The sequence below is a fragment of the Nerophis ophidion genome, linkage group LG20 (genome assembly GCF_033978795.1).
Source record: "Nerophis ophidion isolate RoL-2023_Sa linkage group LG20, RoL_Noph_v1.0, whole genome shotgun sequence".
NCBI lineage: Eukaryota > Metazoa > Chordata > Actinopteri > Syngnathiformes > Syngnathidae > Nerophis > Nerophis ophidion.
In genome coordinates this window covers 41,656,208-41,680,113 of record NC_084630.1, presented here as the reverse complement: position 1 = coordinate 41,680,113, position 23,906 = coordinate 41,656,208, and the positions used below count along the sequence as shown (strand labels likewise).

At 35.6% G+C, this 23,906-nt stretch overlaps 2 protein-coding genes across 3 annotated transcripts in view; one reads left to right on the top strand and one right to left on the bottom strand.

Moving 5' to 3' along the window:
- The window catches only part of LOC133539140 (uncharacterized), a 377,041-nt gene that overhangs the window by 311,087 nt on the left and 42,048 nt on the right, over positions 1-23,906 (bottom strand). The gene's annotated exons all lie outside the window — the stretch shown is intronic.
- Positions 1-23,906, top strand: part of sh3d19 (SH3 domain containing 19) — a 56,243-nt gene that overhangs the window by 31,517 nt on the left and 820 nt on the right. The window contains exons 7-18 of one of the 2 annotated variants that reach the window (XM_061881231.1): positions 243-349; positions 412-443; positions 503-665; positions 3,156-3,224; positions 5,383-5,526; positions 5,593-5,638; positions 9,414-9,544; positions 18,636-18,676; positions 19,881-20,119; positions 22,466-22,509; positions 22,580-22,760; positions 22,863-22,957. In XM_061881231.1, the coding sequence (XP_061737215.1) occupies positions 243-349; positions 412-443; positions 503-665; positions 3,156-3,224; positions 5,383-5,526; positions 5,593-5,638; positions 9,414-9,544; positions 18,636-18,676; positions 19,881-20,119; positions 22,466-22,509; positions 22,580-22,760; positions 22,863-22,957 (1,292 nt within the window). The remainder of the gene's footprint in view (positions 1-242; positions 350-411; positions 444-502; positions 666-3,155; positions 3,225-5,382; positions 5,527-5,592; positions 5,639-9,413; positions 9,545-18,635; positions 18,677-19,880; positions 20,120-22,465; positions 22,510-22,579; positions 22,761-22,862; positions 22,958-23,906) is intronic. The other variant, XM_061881232.1, reaches the window with a different exon arrangement.

The window sequence follows — 23,906 nt, the reverse complement described above, 5'->3', positions numbered from 1 at the left end:
GAACTTGGACCACTATAACACATTGTATAGAGGAACTTGGACCACTATAACACATTGTATAGAGGAACTTGGACCACTATAACACATTGTATAGAGGAACTTGGACCACTATAACACATTGTATAGAGGAACTTGGACCACTATAACACATTGTATAGAGGAACTTGGACCACTATAACACATTGTATAGAGCATGTGGCTCAGCTGCATAATCAATCACTGACTGTAGTATTTCTTGTCAGAGAGCCTGCCGGCTAACGCCCCTCCACTCCCCGCCCAGAAGCCCGTAGGCTCCCTCACTTCTGCAAGCGTCCCAAAACAGAAGTCCTTACCCAGCATGCCCCTGCAGGTGAGTCAACATGGCCGACTGCTGTTGCTAGGTTACCAGCCAGGTGTGTGCTTCCTCCGCAGGCACCTTTCTCCGCCGCGTCGCCGCCAACTCGGTAAGTAAACACGCCCACCTGGTGATGCGATCCCACATAAACCGCAAACTGCGTTCCAGGGCGCAAAGTCTACGAAGACCTCCACCGCAGCGCCCACCTGCAGCCAGACCAGGACCAGGACGACCCCCGCCGCCTAAGACCCAAACGCAAAAACCCTCCAGGCGAATCCCCATGCTGCCCCCGAGACCCACCCCGGGCCAGCAGCTCTACAACAAGTACACGGTGAGGGTTTGATTCCCGCCGCGTACTCCTGGGCCGTGGTTTACCTTTTCTGTGTTCCTGTGTCGTGGTTTACCTTTTCTGTGTTCCTGTGTCGTGGTTTACCTTTTCTGTGTTCCTGCGCTGTGGTTTACCTTTTTTGTGTTCCTGCCTTGTGGTTCACCTTTTCTGTGTTCCTGTGCCGTGGTTCACCTTTTCTGTGTTCCTGCGCCGTGGTTCACCTTTTCTGTGTTCCTTCGCCATGGTTTACCTTTTCTGTGTTCCTGTGCCGTGGTTCACCTTTTCTGTGTTCCTGCGCCGTGGTTCACCTTTTCTGTGTTCCTTCGCCGTGGTTCACCTTTTCTGTGTTCCTGCGCCGTGGTTCACCTTTTCTGTGTTCCTGTGCCGTGGTTTAACTTTTCTGTGTTCCTGTGCCGTGGTTCACCTTTTCTGTGTTCCTGTGCCGTGGTTTAGCTTTTCTGTGTTCCTTTCTCCGTGGTTTACCTTTTCTGTGTTCCTTTCCCCGTGGTTTACCTTTTCTGTGTTCCAGTGCCGTGGTTTACCTTTTCTGTGTTCTTGCGCCTTGGTTCACCTTTTCTGTGTTCCTGTGCCGTGGTTCACCTTTTCTGTGTTCCAGTGCCGTGGTTTACCTTTTCTGTATTCCTGCGCCGTGGTTCATCTTTTCTGTGTTCCTGCGCCGTGGTTGACCTTTTCTGTATTCCTGCGCCGTGGTTCATCTTTTCTGTGTACATATGTTGTGGGTTACCTTTTCTGTGTTCCTGTGCCGTGGTTCACCTTTTCTGTGTTCCTTCACCGTGGTTCCCCTTTTGTGTTCCTGCGCCGTGGTTCACCTTTTCTGTGTTCCTTCGCCGGGGTTTACCTTTTCTGTGTTCCTTCGCCGGAGTTTACCTTTTCTGTGTTCTGCGCCTTGGTTCACCTTTTCTGTGTTCCTTCCCCGTGGTTTACCTTTTCTGTGTTCCTGTGCGTGGTTTACCTTTTCTATGTTCCTGCGCCGTGGTTCACCTTTTCTGTGTTCCTTCGCCGTGGTTCACCTTTTCTGTGTTCCTTCGCCGTGGTTTACCTTTTCTGTGTTCCTTCGCCGTGGTTTACCTTTTCTGTGTTCCTGTGCCGTGGTTTACCTTTTCTGTGTTCCTGTGCCGTGGTTCCCCTTTTCTGTATTCCTGTGCCGTGGTTCACCTTTTCTGTGTTCTTGTGCCGTGGTTCACCTTTTCTGTGTTCCTGTGCTGTGGTTTAGCTTTTCTGTGTTCCTTCGCCGTGGTTTACCTTTTCTGTGTTCCTGTGCCGTGCTTGACCTTTTCTGTGTTCCTGTGCCGTGGTTTACCTTTTCTGTGTTCCTTTCCCCGTGGTTGACCTTTTCTGTGTTCTTTTCCCCGTGGTTTACCTTTTCTGTCTTCCTGTGCCGTGGTTCACCTTTTCTGTGTTCCTGTGCCGTGGTTCACCTTTTCTGTGTTCCTTCACCGGGGTTTACCTTTTCTGTGGTCTTGCGCCGTGGTTCACCTTTTCTGTGTTCTTGTGCCGTGGTTCACCTTTTCTGTGTTCCTTCACCGGGGTTTACCTTTTCTATGTTCTTGCGCCGTGTTTCACCTTTTCTGTGTTCCTGCGCCGTGGTTCATCTTTTCTGTGTACATGTGTTGTGGTTTACCTTTTCCGTGTTCTTGTGCCGTGGTTCACCTTTTCTGTGTCCCTGCGCCGTGGTTCACCTTTTCTGTGTTCCTTCACCGTGGTTCCCCTTTTCTGTGTTCCTGCGCCGTAGTTTACCTTTTTTGTGTTCCTTTGCCGTGGTTCCCCTTTTCTGTGTTCCTGCGCCTTGGTTCACCTTTTCTGTGTTCCTGCGCCGTGGTTCACCTTTTCTGTGTTCCTTCGCCGTGGTTCCCCTTTTCTGTGTTCCTGCGCCTTGGTTCACCTTTTCTGTGTTCCTGCGCCGTGGTTCACCTTTTCTGTGTTCCTTCGCCGTGGTTCACCTTTTCTGTGTTCCTGCGCCGTGGTTCACCTTTTCTGTGTTCCTGCGCCTTGGTTCACCTTTTCTGTGTTCCTGTGCCGTGGTTGAGCTTTTCTGCGTTCCTGTGTTGTGGTTTACCTTTTCTGCGTTCCTGTGCCGTGGTTCACCTTTTCTGTGTTCCTGCGCCGGGGTTCATCTTTTCTGTGTACATGTGGTTTACCTTTTCTGCGTTCCTGTGCCGTGGTTCACCTTTTCTGTGTTCCTGCGCCGTGGTTCATCTTTTCTGTGTACATGTGGTTTACCTTTTCTGTGTTCCTGTGCCGTGGTTAACCTTTTCTGTGTTCCTTCCCCGTGGTTTACCTTTTCTGTGTTCCTGTGCCGTGGTTTACCTTTTGTGTTCCTTCCCCGTGGTTTACCTTTTCTGTGTTCCTTTGCCGTGGTTCACCTTTTCTGTGTTCCTTCCCTGTGGTTTACCTTTTCTGTGTTCCTTCCCTGTGGTTTACCTTTTCTGTGTTCCTGCGCTGTGGTTTACCTTTTCTGTGTTCCTGCGACAGCTTCACCTGCCTCATGGGATCGCCGCCTCGGATTTTAGCGGCGACGCCACAGGAGAACTGTCATTCCAGGTGGGAAAAACTGAATGTAGAACCAGGAAAACCAGGCACAGGAACATAAATCTTACAAGTGCTAGGATTCCTGTTCCTGGTCATGACCTTTGTTGCTAGGCAGACTTTACAGGTCTTGATCTGAACTGCCCAGAACACTATAGAGAATGGAATTGTACCAGTAAACTAACTAAGATCTCGTCAAATAGAGGATCTTTGACTAGCATTTTTCTGGTTGGTCTTTAAAAGCATATAGAGGATCTTTGATTACCTTTTCACACAGTAGGTTCTTAAAATTGCCAAAACACTCCTGTCCTACAGGGCAGTGATTCTTCAACTAGTGGTACGCCAAATAATCACTAAATTAAATATGCAAACACAGTGTTACTGTTCAAACTGTGATTAAATATACAGTTTTTGTTAAATAAAACCTCTGCCTTGTTTTTGATTAATATGTAGTCCTACTACGCTACTGTATTTGAATGTTGCTCATTGGACAGCCAAGGGTTTTCTGAAGTGGTACTTGGTGGAAAAAAGTTTGAGAACCACCGATATACAGGATCTTTGACTAGCATGTTTTAAATTCGGACCAATAATAATTATTATTATAATTCTAATACTAATAACAATAGTAATAATATAATATAGAGGATCTTTGACGAGCCCTTTCACAGTTAGTAGGTTCTTAAAAACGTCATAACTCTCCTGTCATTTAGAGGATTTTTCGACTGGCATTTTTGTGTTCAGTAGAGCGCTCCTGTCGTATACAGGATCTTTGAGTAGCTTATTTTGCAGTCCTGAGTTTTGCACTCTTGTCACATGCACTTGGGGAGTTTTTGTGTCAAGTATTTCATATATATATATATATACATTTTTTAACATATATATAAATAAGAGAAATACTTGAATGTCAGTGTTCATTTATTTACACATATACACACACATAACACTCATCTACTCATTTTTGAGTTAAGGGTTGAATCATCCATCCTTGTTCTATTCTCTGTCACAAATTTTTTAACCATGCTGAACATGCTTTATTTTCCTCGTTCTTCTGCTTCGTCTCCTTGTTGAGTGCGCAGTTGTGCACTGCACTCTCTAAAAGCCGTGGATGTTATCGTCACATATGCATGCGCGGTAGATGGCAGTGTTGTCCTGTTTACGAGCGTCACAACATTGCTGTTTACGGCAGACGAACTGCTTTACGGTAGACGAAAACGTGACTGCTGTTGTTGTGTGTTGTTACCGCGCTGGGAGGACGTTAATGAAACTGCCTAACAATAAACCCACATAAGAAACCAAGAAGTCGCCCTGGATCATTCTACAGTTATAACGTCATTGGGCAGACACGCTGTTTAAATTGTGGGAAAGCGGGCTGTTTTCTACTGTTTTTCACTGTTTTATTTATTGTTTTCTACTGTTTTTCACTCTTTTCTTCACTGTTTTTCACAGGGGGTTTTTTGTACTGTTCACTATTTTGTTTTTTATTTACAGTTTTTCACTGGATTGTACTGTATTTTGATGTTTTTCACTGGTTTTCACAGGTTTCTTATACTGTGCCCTTGGGCAAGACACTTGACCCACCTGCTCCCAGTGCCACCCACACTGCTTTAAATGGAACTTAGATATTGGGTGTCACTATGTAAAGCGCTTTGAGTCACTAGAGAAAAGCGCTATATAAATATAATTCACTTCACTTCACTTGAAAACAAGCTGTCGACACGTTACTCAAGTCCGCATGAAGCTGGAGGGGGCGTGGCCCCCAGTTCCGTTTGAATTTCGGGAGAGGTGCTGAATTTCGGGAGTCTCCCGGAAAATCCGGGAGGGTTGGCAAGTATGCGCTCTTCTGTATTTACTGTAAAAAGTATGTTGGAAGGTAAAAGAGTGCCACCTGCAGGATGTGAAGTGAATTATATTTATATAGCGCTTTTCTCTAGTGACTCAAAGCGCTTTACACAGTGAAACCCAATATCTAAGTTACATTTAAAGCAGTGTGGGTGGCACTGGGAGCAGGTGGGTAAAGTGTCTTGCCCAAGGACACAACGGCAGTGACTAGGATGGCGGAAGCGGGAATGGAACCTGCAACCCTCAAGTTGCTGGCACGGCCGCTCTACCAACCGAGCCATGCCGCGCTGCCCTCAGCTACGTCTGCACAATGACATCTTGCTTCTTGCCGCAGAAAAACCAAGTTGTCCTCCTGCTGGACGAGGTCAACCAGGACATGTTCCAGTGCCAAGTGGGAGACGCCCGAGGTGGCGTCCACAAGTCTCGCCTGCAAGTCATCACGCCGCTGCACGCCCACTTCCCCGCCACGCCCTCGCAGGTCAGCCACGCAGAACTCCACTTTCACCTTGCATGCATTTTGAAAGCGTGACCTTGTTGTTTGCAGGCTTCAAATGTGCTGAAGGTTCAAGCTCTGCATGACTTCACGCCAGGTCAGCATCTTTTCTTCTACTTTTATGACGCTGGGTGAGGATAGCATGCCAGCTAGTGAACTGATATCAATACCTTCTATCATGTTATTTCCAAAATATTAATAGTAATAAATAATGCATTTTGATATATTTTATACAATATTATTTCAAATAGATTAATATTAAAAATGTTGGAGTCGCAGTGTGATGCTGCTGTATAGCTCATTAACTAAATGTACTGCTATCACATATCTATTATATGATTTAAAATATATTAATAGTAATAAATGCTATTATTTGAAAATGTACCAATCAAAAAAATTGAATGCATTTTGAAATATTTTATACAATATTATTTAAAATATGTTAATATTCATAAATACAACATGTATTATTATTAAAAAAACATTTATAAAAAGAATAACTAGTACATGTTCCAGTGCCAAGTGGTATATTTAGAAATTAATATAAAAAATAACATAAAAAAATACAGTAACACTTGTGAAAATATTAAAAAAATTTAATACATTTTGAAATGTTTATACAATATTATTCACAATATATTAGTAATAATAAATCATAAACATTAAAACAACTAAATGCATATTGAAATATTTTACAGAATATTATTTACAATATAATACAACAAAAATAATGATATTCTTTATTAATGAATATAATTAATATTAATGACACAGATATGTATCACATATCTATTATATTATTTAAAATATATTAATAGTAATAAATGCTATTATTTAAAAATGTACCAATAAAAAAAAAATTGAATGCATTTTGAAATATTTTATACAATATTATTTAAAATATATCAATATTCATAAATACAGCATGTATTTTTATTAAAAAAATAATATATAAAAAAATTTATAAAAAGAATAACTAGGACATGTTCCAGTGCCAAGTGGATTTAGAAATTAATATAAATAATAATAACATGAAAATTAACATTTATTTAAAAAAAATACAATAACATTTATGAAAATATTTAAAAAATGAAATACATTTTGAAATGTTTATACAATATTATTCACAATATATTAGTAATAATAAATCATAAACATTAAAACAACTAAATGCATATTGAAATATTTTATAGAATATTATTTACAATATAATACAACAAAAATTATGATATTCTTTATTAATGAATATAATTAATATTAATGACATAGATATGTATCACATATCTATTATATTATTTTAAATATATTAATAGTAATAAATGCTATTATTTAAAAATGTACCAATCAAAAAAATTGAATGCATTTTGAAATATTTTATACAATATTATTTAAAATATGTTAATATTCATAAATACAGCATGTATTATTATTAAAAAAACATTTATAAAAAGAATAACTAGTACATGTTCCAGTGCCAAGTGGTATATTTAGAAATTAATATAAAAAATAACATAAAAAAATACAGTAACACTTATGAAAATATTAAAAAAATGAAATACATTTTGAAATGTTTATACAATATTATTCACAATATATTAGTAATAATAAATCATAAACATTAAAACAACTAAATGCATATTGAAATATTTTACAGAATATTATTTACAATATAATACAACAAAAATAATGATATTCTTTATTAATGAATATAATTAATATTAATGACACAGATATGTATCACATATCTATTATATTTAAAATATATTAATAGTAATAAATGCTATTATTTAAAAATGTACCAATAAAAAAAAAAATGAATGCATTTTGAAATATTTTATACAATATTATTTAAAATATATTAATATTCATAAATACAGCATGTATTTTTATTTAAAAAATAATATATAAAAAACATTTATAAAAAGAATAACTAGGACATGTTCCAGTGCCAAGTAGATTTAGAAATTAATATAAATAATAATAACATGAAAATTAACATTTATTTAAAAAAAATACAATAACATTTATGAAAATATTTAAAAAATGAAATACATTTTGAAATGTTTATACAATATTATTCACAATATATTAGTAATAATAAATCACAAACATTAAAACAACTAAATGCATATTGAAATATTTTATAGAATATTATTTACAATATAATACAACAAAAATTATGATATTCTTTATTAATGAATATAATTAATATTAATGACACAGATATGTTTCACATATCAATTATATTATTTAAAATATATTAATAGTAATAAATGCTATTATTAAAAAATGTACCAATAAAAAAAATTGGAATGCATTTTGAAATATTTTATACAATATTATTTAAAATATATCAATATTCATAAATACAGCATGTATTTTTATTAAAAAAATAATATATAAAAACATTTATAAAAAGAATAACTAGGACATGTTCCAGTGCCAAGTGGATTTAGAAATTAATATAAATAATAATAACATAAAAATTAACATTTATAAAAAAAAATACAATAACATTTATGAAAATATAAAAAAATGTAATACATTTTGAAATGTTTATACAATATTATTCACAATATATTAGTAATAATAAATCATAAACATTAAAGCAACTAAATGCATATTGAAATATTTTATAGAATATGATTTACAATATAATACAACAAAAATAATGATATTCTTTATTAACGAATATAATTAATATTAATGACACAGATATGTAAAGAACAAATAGTAGCACTTATGAAAAGTATTTATAACAGTTATGCAAAAACATTTATTAAAATATTGAAAAAATGTAATTTGGAAATGTTTTATACAATATAATACAAAAAATAATGATATTTAGTAATGAATGTAATTAATATTAATGACTTATATATTATGTAAAGAACAAATAGTAACACTTATGAAAAGTATTTATAACAGTTATACAAAAACATTTATGAAAATATTGAAAGAATGTCATTTTGAAATGTTTATACAATATAATACAAAAAATAATATTATTTAGTAATGAATATAATCAATATTAATGACTTATATATTATGTAAAGAACAAATAGTAACATTTCTGAAAGTATTTATAACACTTACACAAAAACATTTATAAAAATATTGAAAAAATTTAATTTTGAAATGTTTTATACAATACAAAAAAATATATTATTTAGTAATAGATATAATTATTATTAATGACATATATATTATGTAAAGAACAAATAGTAACATTTATGAAAAGTATTTATAACATTTATACAATAACATTTATACAAATATTGAAAAAATTAAATACATTTTGAAATGTTTTATACAATATCATTTATAACATATTAGTAATAATAAATCATAAACATTTAAAAAATAAACACATTTTGAAATACTTTATCAAATATTATAATTTATTAATAATAACTAAAACTTATTTGGAAATGAACATAAATGATATTGATAACAAATATTCATACATATTTTTTATAACATTCATAAAAATTATTTTAAAACATTTTAAATTTGAGACTTTTTTACATAATTACAAAATAATAATATCAAATAAAAATCTTATTTTGAAATACATATATCAAAAGAATACAAATTATATACATGTTGTAAAATTTTACAGAAATGTATTAACGATACAAGAAATATAACAATTATAATAAAATATTAATAAAAAAAAACCCGCGTACTGCTTAATGCAGCTGAGATTCGGGCGACCCCTAAAGGGACAAGTGGTAGAAATGGATGGATGGATATTATAAAAAACAATAATAAACACACTATTTTACTTGTATAAAAGTAGCTACAAAAGTATTGTATACATGTGATATATTGCTGTTGAAATGTATTTGATGGCTGCTTCTTTTCCTCAGAGGGCGAAGGAGAGCTGGCTCTGCAGGCGGGTGACATCATCAGCAGGGTGGAGAAGGTGGACAGTGAGTGGTACCGAGGATGCCTGCACGCAAACACTGGATTCTTCCCTGTCAGCTACGTACAAGTACTGGTGAGATCCACTTTCACCTCACTATTTACACTATCAACATCAGTCTGCACCATAAACATCATTGTGCACTATCAACATCATTGTGCACTATCAACATCATTGTGCACTATAAACATCATTGTGCACTATAGACATCATTGTGCACTATCAACATCATTGTGCACTATAAACATCATTGTGCACTATCAACATCATTGTGCACTATCAACATCATTGTGCACTATCAACATCATTGTGCACTATAAACATCATTGTGCACTATCAACATCATTGTGAACTATAAACATCATTGTGCACTATAAACATCATTGTGCACTATCAACATCATTGTGCACTATAAACATCATTGTGCACTATAGACATCATTGTGCACTATAAACATCATTGTGCACTATAAACATGATCCTGCACTATAAACAACTTTGTGCACTATAGACATCATTGTGCACTATAAACATCATTGTGCACTATAAACATCATTGTGCACTATAGACATCATTCTGCACTATAGACATCATTGTGCACTATAAACATCATTGTGCACTATAGACATCATTGTGCACTATAGACATCATTGTGCACTATAGACATCATTGTGCACTATAGACATCATTGTGCACTATAAACATCATTGTGCACTATAAACATCATTGTGCACTATAAACATCATTGTGCACTATCAACATCATTGTGCACTATAAACATCATTGTGCACTATAGACATCATTGTGCACTATAAACATCATTGTGCACTATAAACATGATCCTGCACTATAAACAACATTGTGCACTATAGACATCATTGTGCACTATAAACATCATTGTGCACTATAGACATCATTGTGCACTATAGACATCATTGTGCACTATAGACATCATTGTGCACTATAGACATCATTGTGCACTATAGACATCATTGTGCACTATAAACATCATTGTGCACTATAAACATCATTGTGCACTATAAACATCATTGTGCACTATAAACATAATTGTGCACTATAGACATCATTGTGCACTATAGACATCATTGTGCACTATAAACATCATTGTGCACTATAGACATCATTGTGCACTATAGACACCATTGTGCACTATAAACATCATTGTGCACTATAGACATCATTGTGCACTATAGACATCATTGTGCACTATAAACATCATTGTGCAATATAAACATCATTGTGCACTATAAACATCATTGTGCACTATAGACATCATTGTGCACTATAAACATCATTGTGCACTATAGACATCATTGTGCACTATAGACATCATTGTGCACTATAAACATCATTGTGCACTATAAACATCATTGTGCACTATAGACATCATTGTGCACTATAGACATTGTGCACTATAAACATCATTGTGCACTATAAACATCATTGTGCACTATAAACATCATTGTGCACTATAGACACCATTGTGCACTATAAACATCATTGTGCACTATAGACATCATTGTGCACTATAAACATCATTGTGCACTATAAACATCATTGTGCACTATAGACACCATTGTGCACTATAAACACCATTGTGCACTATAGACATCATTGTGCACTATAAACATCATTGTGCACTATAAACACCATTGTGCACTATAAACACCATTGTGCACTATAGACATCATTGTGCACTATAAACATCATTGTGCACTATAAACATCATTGTGCACTATAAACATCATTGTGCACTATAAACATCATTGTGCACTATAGACATCATTGTGCACTATAGACATCATTGTGCACTATAGACATCATTGTGCACTATAAACATCATTGTGCACTATAAACATCATTGTGCACTATAAACATCATTGTGCACTATAAACATCATTGTGCACTATAGACATCATTGTGCACTATAAACATCATTGTGCACTATAGACATCATTGTGCACTATAAACATCATTGTGCACTATAAACATCATTGTGCACTATAGACATCATTGTGCACTATAGACATCATTGTGCACTATAGACATCATTGTGCACTATAGACATCATTGTGCACTATAGACATCATTGTGCACTATAAACATCATTGTGCACTATAAACATCATTGTGCACTATCAACATCATTGTGCACTATCAACATCATTGTGCACTATCAACATCATTGTGCACTATAAACATCATTGTGCACTATCAACATCATTGTGAACTATAAACATCATTGTGCACTATAAACATCATTGTGCACTATCAACATCATTGTGCACTATAAACATCATTGTGCACTATAGACATCATTGTGCACTATAAACATCATTGTGCACTATAAACATGATCCTGCACTATAAACAACTTTGTGCACTATAGACATCATTGTGCACTATAAACATCATTGTGCACTATAAACATCATTGTGCACTATAGACATCATTCTGCACTATAGACATCATTGTGCACTATAAACATCATTGTGCACTATAGACATCATTGTGCACTATAGACATCATTGTGCACTATAGACATCATTGTGCACTATAGACATCATTGTGCACTATAAACATCATTGTGCACTATAAACATCATTGTGCACTATAAACATCATTGTGCACTATCAACATCATTGTGCACTATAAACATCATTGTGCACTATAGACATCATTGTGCACTATAAACATCATTGTGCACTATAAACATGATCCTGCACTATAAACAACATTGTGCACTATAGACATCATTGTGCACTATAAACATCATTGTGCACTATAGACATCATTGTGCACTATAGACATCATTGTGCACTATAGACATCATTGTGCACTATAGACATCATTGTGCACTATAGACATCATTGTGCACTATAAACATCATTGTGCACTATAAACATCATTGTGCACTATAAACATCATTGTGCACTATAAACATAATTGTGCACTATAGACATCATTGTGCACTATAGACATCATTGTGCACTATAAACATCATTGTGCACTATAGACATCATTGTGCACTATAGACACCATTGTGCACTATAAACATCATTGTGCACTATAGACATCATTGTGCACTATAGACATCATTGTGCACTATAAACATCATTGTGCAATATAAACATCATTGTGCACTATAAACATCATTGTGCACTATAGACATCATTGTGCACTATAAACATCATTGTGCACTATAGACATCATTGTGCACTATAGACATCATTGTGCACTATAAACATCATTGTGCACTATAAACATCATTGTGCACTATAGACATCATTGTGCACTATAGACATTGTGCACTATAAACATCATTGTGCACTATAAACATCATTGTGCACTATAAACATCATTGTGCACTATAGACACCATTGTGCACTATAAACATCATTGTGCACTATAGACATCATTGTGCACTATAGACATCATTGTGCACTATAAACATCATTGTGCACTATAAACATCATTGTGCACTATAGACACCATTGTGCACTATAAACATCATTGTGCACTATAGACATCATTGTGCACTATAAACATCATTGTGCACTATAAACACCATTGTGCACTATAAACATCATTGTGCACTATAGACATCATTGTGCACTATAAACATCATTGTGCACTATAAACATCATTGTGCACTATAAACATCATTGTGCACTATAAACATCATTGTGCACTATAGACATCATTGTGCACTATAGACATCATTGTGCACTATAGACATCATTGTGCACTATAAACATCATTGTGCACTATAAACATCATTGTGCACTATAAACATCATTGTGCACTATAAACATCATTGTGCACTATAGACATCATTGTGCACTATAAACATCATTGTGCACTATAGACATCATTGTGCACTATAAACATCATTGTGCACTATAAACATCATTGTGCACTATAGACATCATTGTGCACTATAGACATCATTGTGCACTATAGACATCATTGTGCACTATAGACATCATTGTGCACTATAGACATCATTGTGCACTATAGACATCATTGTGCACTATAAACATCATTGTGCACTATAAACATCATTGTGCACTATAAACATCATTGTGCACTATAAACATCATTGTGCACTATAGACATCATTGTGCACTATAAACATCATTGTGCACTATAGACATCATTGTGCACTATAAACATCACTGTGCACTATAAACATCATTGTGCACTATAGACATCATTGTGCACTATAAACATCATTGTGCACTATAAACATCATTGTGCACTATAGACATCATTGTGCACTATAAACATCATTGTGCACTATAAACATCATTGTGCACTATAGACATCATTGTGCACTATAAACATCATTGTGCACTATAAACATCATTGTGCACTATAGACATCATTGTGCACTATAGACATCATTGTGCACTATAAACATCATTGTGCACTATAAACATCATTGTGCACTATAAACATCATTGTGCACTATAAACATCATTGTGCACTATAGACATCATTGTGCACTATAAACATCATTGTGCACTATAGACATCATTGTGCACTATAAACATCATTGTGCACTATAAACATCATTGTGCACTATAGACATCATTGTGCACTATAAACATCATTGTGCACTATAAACATCATTGTGCACTATAAACATCATTGTGCACTATAGACATCATTGTGCACTATAGACATCATTGTGCACTATAAACATCATTGTGCACTATAAACATCATTGTGCACTATAAACATCATTGTGCACTATAGACATCATTGTGCACTATAAACATCATTGTGCACTATATACATCATTGTGCACTATAGACATCATTGTGCACTATAAACATCATTGTGCACTATAAACATCATTGTGCACTATAAACATCATTGTGCACTATAGACATCATTGTGCACTATAGACATCATTGTGCACTATAAACATCATTGTGCACTATCAACATCATTGTGCACTATCAACATCATTGTGCACTATAAACATCATTGTGCACTATAGACATCATTGTGCACCATAAACATCATTGTGCACTATCAACATCATTGTGCACTATCAACATCATTGTGCACTATCAACATCATTGTGCACTATCAACATCATTGTGCACTATAAACATCATTGTGCACTATAAACATCATTGTGCACTATCAACATCATTGTGAACTATAAACATCATTGTGCACTATAAACATCATTGTGCACTATCAACATCATTGTGCACTATAAACATCATTGTGCACTATAGACATCATTGTGCACTATAGACATCATTGTGCACTATAGACATCATTGTGCACTATAGACATCATTGTGCACTATAGACATCATTGTGCACTATAAACATCATTGTGCACTATAAACATCATTGTGCACTATAAACATCATTGTGCACTATAAACATCATTGTGCACTATCAACATCATTGTGCACTATCAACATCATTGTGCACTATCAACATCATTGTGCACTATCAACATCATTGTGCACTATAAACATCATTGTGCACTATAAACATCATTGTGCACTATCAACATCATTGTGCACTATAAACATCATTGTGCACTATAAACATCATTGTGCACTATCAACATCATTGTGCACTATAAACATCATTGTGCACTATAGACATCATTGTGCACTATAGACATCATTGTGCACTATAAACATCATTGTGCACTATAAACATCATTGTGCACTATAAACATCATTGTGCACTATCAACATCATTGTGCACTATAAACATCATTGTGCACTATAGACATCATTGTGCACTATAAACATCATTGTGCACTATAAACATGATCCTGCACTATAAACAACATTGTGCACTATAGACATCATTGTGCACTATAAACATCATTGTGCACTATAGACATCATTGTGCACTATAGACATCATTGTGCACTATAGACATCATTGTGCACTATAGACATCATTGTGCACTATAGACATCATTGTGCACTATAAACATCATTGTGCACTATAAACATCATTGTGCACTATAGACATCATTGTGCACTATAGACATTGTGCACTATAAACATCATTGTGCACTATAAACATCATTGTGCACTATAAACATCATTGTGCACTATAGACACCATTGTGCACTATAAACATCATTGTGCACTATAGACATCATTGTGCACTATAGACATCATTGTGCACTATAAACATCATTGTGCACTATAAACATCATTGTGCACTATAGACACCATTGTGCACTATAAACATCATTGTGCACTATAGACATCATTGTGCACTATAAACATCATTGTGCACTATAAACACCATTGTGCACTATAAACATCATTGTGCACTATAGACATCATTGTGCACTATAAACATCATTGTGCACTATAGACATCATTGTGCACTATAGACATCATTGTGCACTATAGACATCATTGTGCACTATAGACATCATTGTGCACTATAGACATCATTGTGCACTATAGACATCATTGTGCACTATAGACATCATTGTGCACTATAAACATCATTGTGCACTATAAACATCATTGTGCACTATAAACATCATTGTGCACTATAAACATCATTGTGCACTATAGACATCATTGTGCACTATAAACATCATTGTGCACTATAGACATCAATGTGCACTATAAACATCATTGTGCACTATAAACATCATTGTGCACTATAGACATCATTGTGCACTATAAACATCATTGTGCACTATAAACATCATTGTGCACTATAAACATTGTGCACTATAGACATCATTGTGCACTATAAACATCATTGTGCACTATAGACATCATTGTGCACTATAGACATCATTGTGCACTATAAACATCATTGTGCACTATAAACATCATTGTGCACTATAGACATCATTGTGCACTATAGACATCATTGTGCACTATAAACATCATTGTGCACTATAGACATCATTGTGCACTATAGACATCATTGTGCACTATAAACATCATTGTGCACTATAAACATCATTGTGCACTATAAACATCATTGTGCACTATAGACATCATTGTGCACTATAAACATCATTGTGCACTATAGACATCATTGTGCACTATAAACATCATTGTGCACTATAAACATCATTGTGCACTATAGACATCATTGTGCACTATAAACATCATTGTGCACTATAAACATCATTGTGCACTATAAACATCATTGTGCACTATAGACATCATTGTGCACTATAAACATCATTGTGCACTATAGACATCATTGTGCACTATAGACATCATTGTGCACTATAAACATCATTGTGCACTATAAACATCATTGTGCACTATAGACATCATTGTGCACTATAGACATCATTGTGCACTATAAACATCATTGTGCACTATAAACATCATTGTGCACTATACACATCATTGTGCACTATAGACACCATTGTGCACTATAAACATCATTGTGCACTATAGACATCATTGTGCACTATAGACATCATTGTGCACTATAAACATCATTGTGCACTATAGACACCATTGTGCACTATAAACATCATTGTGCACTATAGACATCATTGTGCACTATAGACATCATTGTGCACTATAGACATCATTGTGCACTATAAACATCATTGTGCACTATAGACATCATTGTGCACTATAGACATCATTGTGCACTATAAACATCAGTGTGCACTATAAACATCATTGTGCACTATAAACATCATTGTGCACTATAGACACCATTGTGCACTATAAACATCATTGTGCACTATAGACATCATTGTGCACTATAGACATCATTGTGCACTATAAACATCAGTGTGCACTATAAACATCATTGTGCACTATAAACATCAGTGTGCACTATAAACATCATTGTGCACTATAGACATCATTGTGCACTATAGACACCATTGTGCACTATAAACATCATTGTGCACTATAGACATCATTGTGCACTATAAACATCATTGTGCACTATAGACATCATTGTGCACTATAGACATCATTGTGCACTATAAACATCATTGTGCACTATAGACATCATTGTGCACTATAGACATCATTGTGCACTATAAACATCATTGTGCACTATAAACATCATTGTGCACTATAAACATCATTGTGCACTATAGACATCATTGTGCACTATAAACATCATTGTGCACTATAGACATCATTGTGCACTATAAACATCATTGTGCACTATAAACATCATTGTGCACTATAGACATCATTGTGCACTATAAACATCATTGTGCACTATAAACATCATTGTGCACTATAAACATCATTGTGCACTATAGACATCATTGTGCACTATAAACATCATTGTGCACTATAGACATCATTGTGCACTATAGACATCATTGTGCACTATAAACATCATTGTGCACTATAAACATCATTGTGCACTATAGACATCATTGTGCACTATAGACATCATTGTGCACTATAAACATCATTGTGCACTATAAACATCATTGTGCACTATACACATCATTGTGCACTATAGACACCATTGTGCACTATAAACATCATTGTGCACTATAGACATCATTGTGCACTATAGACATCATTGTGCACTATAAACATCATTGTGCACTATAGACACCATTGTGCACTATAAACATCATTGTGCACTATAGACATCATTGTGCACTATAGACATCATTGTGCACTATAGACATCATTGTGCACTATAAACATCATTGTGCACTATAGACATCATTGTGCACTATAGACATCATTGTGCACTATAAACATCAGTGTGCACTATAAACATCATTGTGCACTATAAACATCATTGTGCACTATAGACACCATTGTGCACTATAAACATCATTGTGCACTATAGACATCATTGTGCACTATAGACATCATTGTGCACTATAAACATCAGTGTGCACTATAAACATCATTGTGCACTATAAACATCAGTGTGCACTATAAACATCATTGTGCACTATAGACATCATTGTGCACTATAGACACCATTGTGCACTATAAACATCATTGTGCACTATAGACATCATTGTGCACTATAAACATCATTGTGCACTATAGACATCATTGTGCACTATAGACATCATTGTGCACTATAAACATCATTGTGCACTATAGACATCATTGTGCATTATGGACATCACTTTTGATATTTGATGACATCTTTTCCTCCAATCAGTCGGAGGCTCCGTCTGAAAGGAAACCAGAAGTAAAAGTCAGGTAGGTTCCTTGCATCTCTGCCACAAACACACTACCTTTTATAATAATAATAACAATAATCATAGTTATTATTAATATAAGAATAATAGTAATGTGAATAATAACAATAATAATTATAATGCTAATAATAATAAATATAACAATAGCAATAACAAAAATTATAATAGTCATTATAATAATAATAATAATAATAATAACATTAGCAATAACAATATTTATGAAAACAATATTTATAATTATTATAATAATATTATAATATTTATACTACTAATATAATAATTATACTACTAATAATAATATTTATAATTAAAATTAATAACAAAAAGGTTTATAATAATAAAATAATAATAAATTCAGTAATAATAATAATAATAATAATATTAATATACATATCATGAGGTCAGGTAGGTTCCTTGCATCTCCGCCACAAGCAGACTACATTTAACAATAATAATAATAAAAATAATAACTAATAAATATAATATTAATAGTAGTAATAACAATAATAATAACTGCAATAATAATTATAATAAAAGTAAACAGAATAATAATCCTAAAATCAGGTAGGTTCCTTGCATCTCCGCCACAATAACAATTATTATTATAATGACAATACTACAAATAATAATAATACATAATAATAATAATACAATAGCAATATTAATCATAATAAACATAATAATAATAATCCTCCGCCACAATAACAATTATTATTATAATAGTAATAATAATAACAATAATAATTATAACATTATTATAGTAATGATAATAACAATCATGATAATAATAGTAAAAATACAGATAATAATAATAATAACAATAGCAATAATAATAATAATAAACAAAATAATAATCATAGTCATGTAGGTTCCTTGCATCTCCACCACAAGCAGACTACCTTTAATAATAACAATATTGATAACAATAATAATTAATATTATTATAATAATAGTAGTCATTATTATTATTACAATACTAATAACAATAGTAATAATAACAATATTTTTTATTATTTTAATAATAATATAAATAATATTAATAATAACAATAATTATTATTTTTGTAATGAAATAATAATTATAGATATAAAGACAAAAATATTAATACCAATAGCTGCAATAATAATTATAACAACAATAATAATTATCACTAATATTATTATATTCTAAAAATAGTAATAATAATAATAATAATGTCTTTCAAGTGGTCCAAGATGCGTGGCCAGGTTTGACTTTGAGGGCGGGAGCAGCGAGGAGTTGACCTTCTCAGAGGGCGACGTGATCCACCTGAAGGAGTACTTGGACCAGGAGTGGGCCCGAGGACAGATGGGCGTGCATTCTGGAATATTCCCTCTCAGCTTTGTCCAAGTCCTGGAACATCTCCCACAGCACCACCAAGTCCTGGAACATCTCCCACAGCAGACTACAAGGATCGCGCTTCCTGGTGAGACTTTTAGCATTCATGCACAACAGTGGTGCCCTCAGTCTCTTCTCGGATAACATGTGTTTTCTAACACATGACTAGAAAGTGCCACAAAAACAAAACACATGCTAATGTCAACTGTTGCCTTAGCTGTGGACACTACTGTATTATATTCCGCAGTCTCCACTTCACTTTAGCGGCCCTCAGTCTCCTCTTGAATCTAATGAGTATTATAATACAGTAGCCTACATGGCTAAAAAGGACAAATATTAACACCGATGCTAATGCTAACTGTTGCTTTAGCCCTGGACACAGCCGTATTATACTCCATAGTTTCCCCTTTTTTAGCAGCCCTAAGTCTCCTCTTGAATCAAATGAGTATTATAATACAGTAGCCTACATGGCTAGAAAGGACAAAAATTAACACCGATGCTAATGCTAGCTGTTGCTGTAGCCCTGCATTCAGCAGTATTATACTCCATAGTCTCCTCTTTTTTAGCGGCCCTCAGTCTCCTGTTGAATCGAATGAGTATTATAACACAGTGGCCTACATAGCTAAAAAGGACAAAAATTAACACAGATGCTAATGCTAACTGTTACTTTAGCCCTGGACACAGCAGTGTTGTACTCCATAGTCTCCTCTTTTTTAGCGGCCCTCAGTCTCCTCTTGAATCTAATGAGTATTTATAATACAGTGGCCTACATGGCTAGAAAGGACAAAAATTAACACAGATGCTAATGCTAACTGTTGCTTTAGCCCTTAACACAGCAGTGTTATACTCCATAGTCTCCTCTTTTTTAGCAGCCCTCAGTCTCCTCTTGAATCAAACGAGTATTTATAATACAGTGGCCTACATGGCTGGAAAGGACAGAAATTAACACCGATGCTAATGCTAGCTGTTGCTGTAGCCCTGCATTCAGCAGTATTATACTCCATAGTCTCCTCTTTTTTAGCGGCCCTCAGTCTCCTGTTGAATCGAATGAGTATTATAACACAGTGTCCTACATAGCTAAAAAGGACAAAAATTAACACAAATGCTAATGCTAACTGTTACTTTAGCCCTGGACACAGCCGTATTATACTCCATAGTCTCCCCTTTTTTAGCAGCCCTAAGTCTCCTCTTGAATCAAATGAGTATTATAATACAGTAGCCTAAATGGCTAAAAAGGACAAAAATTAACACCGATGCTAATGCTAACTGTTGCTTTAGCCCTGGACACAGCCATATTATACTCCATAGTCTCCCCTTTTTTAGCAGCCCTCAGTCTCCTCTTGAATCAAATGAGTATTATAATACAGTAGCCTACATGGCTAGAAAGGACAAAAATTAACACAGATGCTAATGCTAACTGTGGCTTTAGCCCTGCATTCAGCAGTATTATACTCCATAGTCTCCTCTTTTTTTAGCGGCCCTCAGTCTCCTGTTGAATCGAATGAGTATTATAACACAGTGGCCTACAGGGCTAGAAAGGACACAAATTAACACAGATGCTAATGCTAACTGTTGCTTTAGCCCTGAACACAGCAGTGTTATACTCCATAGTCTCCTCTTTTTTAGCGGCCCTCAGTCTCCTCTTGAATCTAATGAGTATTTATAATACAGTGGCCTACATGGCTAGAAAGGACAAAAATTAACACAGATGCTAATGCTAACTGTTGCTTTAGCCCTGAACACAGCAGTGTTATACTCCAGTCTCCTCTTTTTTAGCAGCCCTCAGTCTCCTCTTGAATCAAATGAGTATTTATAATACAGTGGCCTACATGGCTAGAAAGGACAGAAATTAACACCGATGCTAATGCTAGCTGTTGCTGTAGCCCTGCATTCAGCAGTATTATACTCCATAGTCTCCTCTTTTTTAGCAGCCCTCAGGCTCCTGTTGAATCGAATGAGTATTATAACACAGTGGCCTACATACCTAAAAAGGACAAAAATTAACACAAATGCTAATGCTAACTGTTACTTTAGCCCTGGACACATCAGTATTATACTCCATAGTCTCCCCTTTTCTTAGCTGCCCTCAGTCTTCTCTTGAATCAAATTTGTTTTAATAGAGTAGCCTACATGGCTGGATAGGACAAAAAGGAAAACACATGCTATTGTTATCTGTTGCCTTAGCCCTGAACGCTGCAGTATGACACTCCACAGTCTCTACTTTGCTGTAACAGCCCATAATCTCCCCTTAAAAAAAAATGGGTGTTGTAATACATGAGTGAAAAGGACACACTAAATAAATACACATGCTAACATGACACGGTCTCCACCCGGGTGCCCTTTTCTTGTGCCCTCAGTGTCCTCTTGGATAAAATGTTGCATTTATTAGTTGTACGACAGCACTTTTAATAACGTGTGTGCCATTTGCCCGCAGGCATGGCGGATCCTCCCCAAGCAGAAGCGGTCCAACCGGCTCAGGTGGCCAACTTTTACTTTGACGCTGCCGGAGAAACCGGAGGGATGATGGTGTTTCTGTCTCGTCCCTCAGTCCTCGGCGGAGTGGGCGGTGGCGTTGTACGCCTTCCACGGCACGTCGCCGGAGGAGCTGTCCTTCATGGCGGGCGACGGCGTCCTGGTCACCAAGCACATCAACCAGGAGTGGAGCAGCGGGCGACACGACGGCAGAGAAGGCATCTTTCCCACAGCGTTTGTGGAGAGAAGACAGACGGGTATGACGCTCCATTAACGAACCCTGTTTTCCGACTTTTTTATTTGGACAGTGAACTCAGCACCACCATGCTTTGCTGGAGTCTAATGGTGGGTTCTTGCAGGGTTCCTGGGTGAGCAGCCTGAAGGTGACGGTGGCGTGCAGGGCAAGGCCATGTATGACTTCACCGCCAACTGTGATGAGGAGCTGTCCATGCAGGTTGGTATCATGATATCCTCACCGTATCACCATACAAGTGTTGTATCGGTCCATATCCAAAATTGTGTACAAAAAAAATAATCTGTTTATTACTAGACCAGTTTTCATCCCACCAGAACCGTTTGGAATATAAAAATTATTTGCCCAAAATATCCCGGATTACGGGCTTCACGGTGGCAGAGGGGTTAGTGCGTCTGCCTCACAATACGAAGGTCCTGCAGTCCTGGGTTCAAATCCAGGCTCGGGATCTTTCTGTGTGGAGTTTGCATGTTCTCCCCGTGAATGCGTGGGTTCCCTCCGGGTACTCCGGCTTCCTCCCACTTCCAAAGACATGCACCTGGGGATAGGCCCCTCCCACCTCCAAAGACATGCACCTGGGGATAGGTTGATTGGCAACACTAAATTGGCACTAGTGTGTGAATGTTGTCTGTCTATCTGTGTTGGCCCTGCGATGAGGTGACGACTTTTCCAGGGTGTACCCCGCCTTCCGCCCGATTGTAGCTGAGATAGGCACCAGCGCCCCCCGCGACCCCAAAAGGGAATAAGCGGTAGAAAATGGATGGATCCTGGTTATCGGGGACATTTTGCCTATTGAAAATGTATGGGACCCAGAATTCTTGGTTTTCCATAGCCCTGTTTTCACCTCGTCCTGGAAAGTTTACAGTCAGCATTTCGAAAATATTCCTCGCAGTTGGGAGAACCAATGCTCCTTTTTTTTTTTTTTTTACATATAAATTCCCGGTTTTCCTTAAATTCCAGGAATTTTTCGAAAAACCCGTTCTCAATTAGATTTGTTACTACATTTTTCAACCGTTCCACAATCCACTCACCTTGGACAATCAAACTATCATCTTCCGGGTTAAAAAAAATTCCAGAATTCTCGGTTTTCCAATCCCGTTTTAACCTCATCCTGGAAAGTTTTCAGTCCACATTTATGATCGGTTTTTGA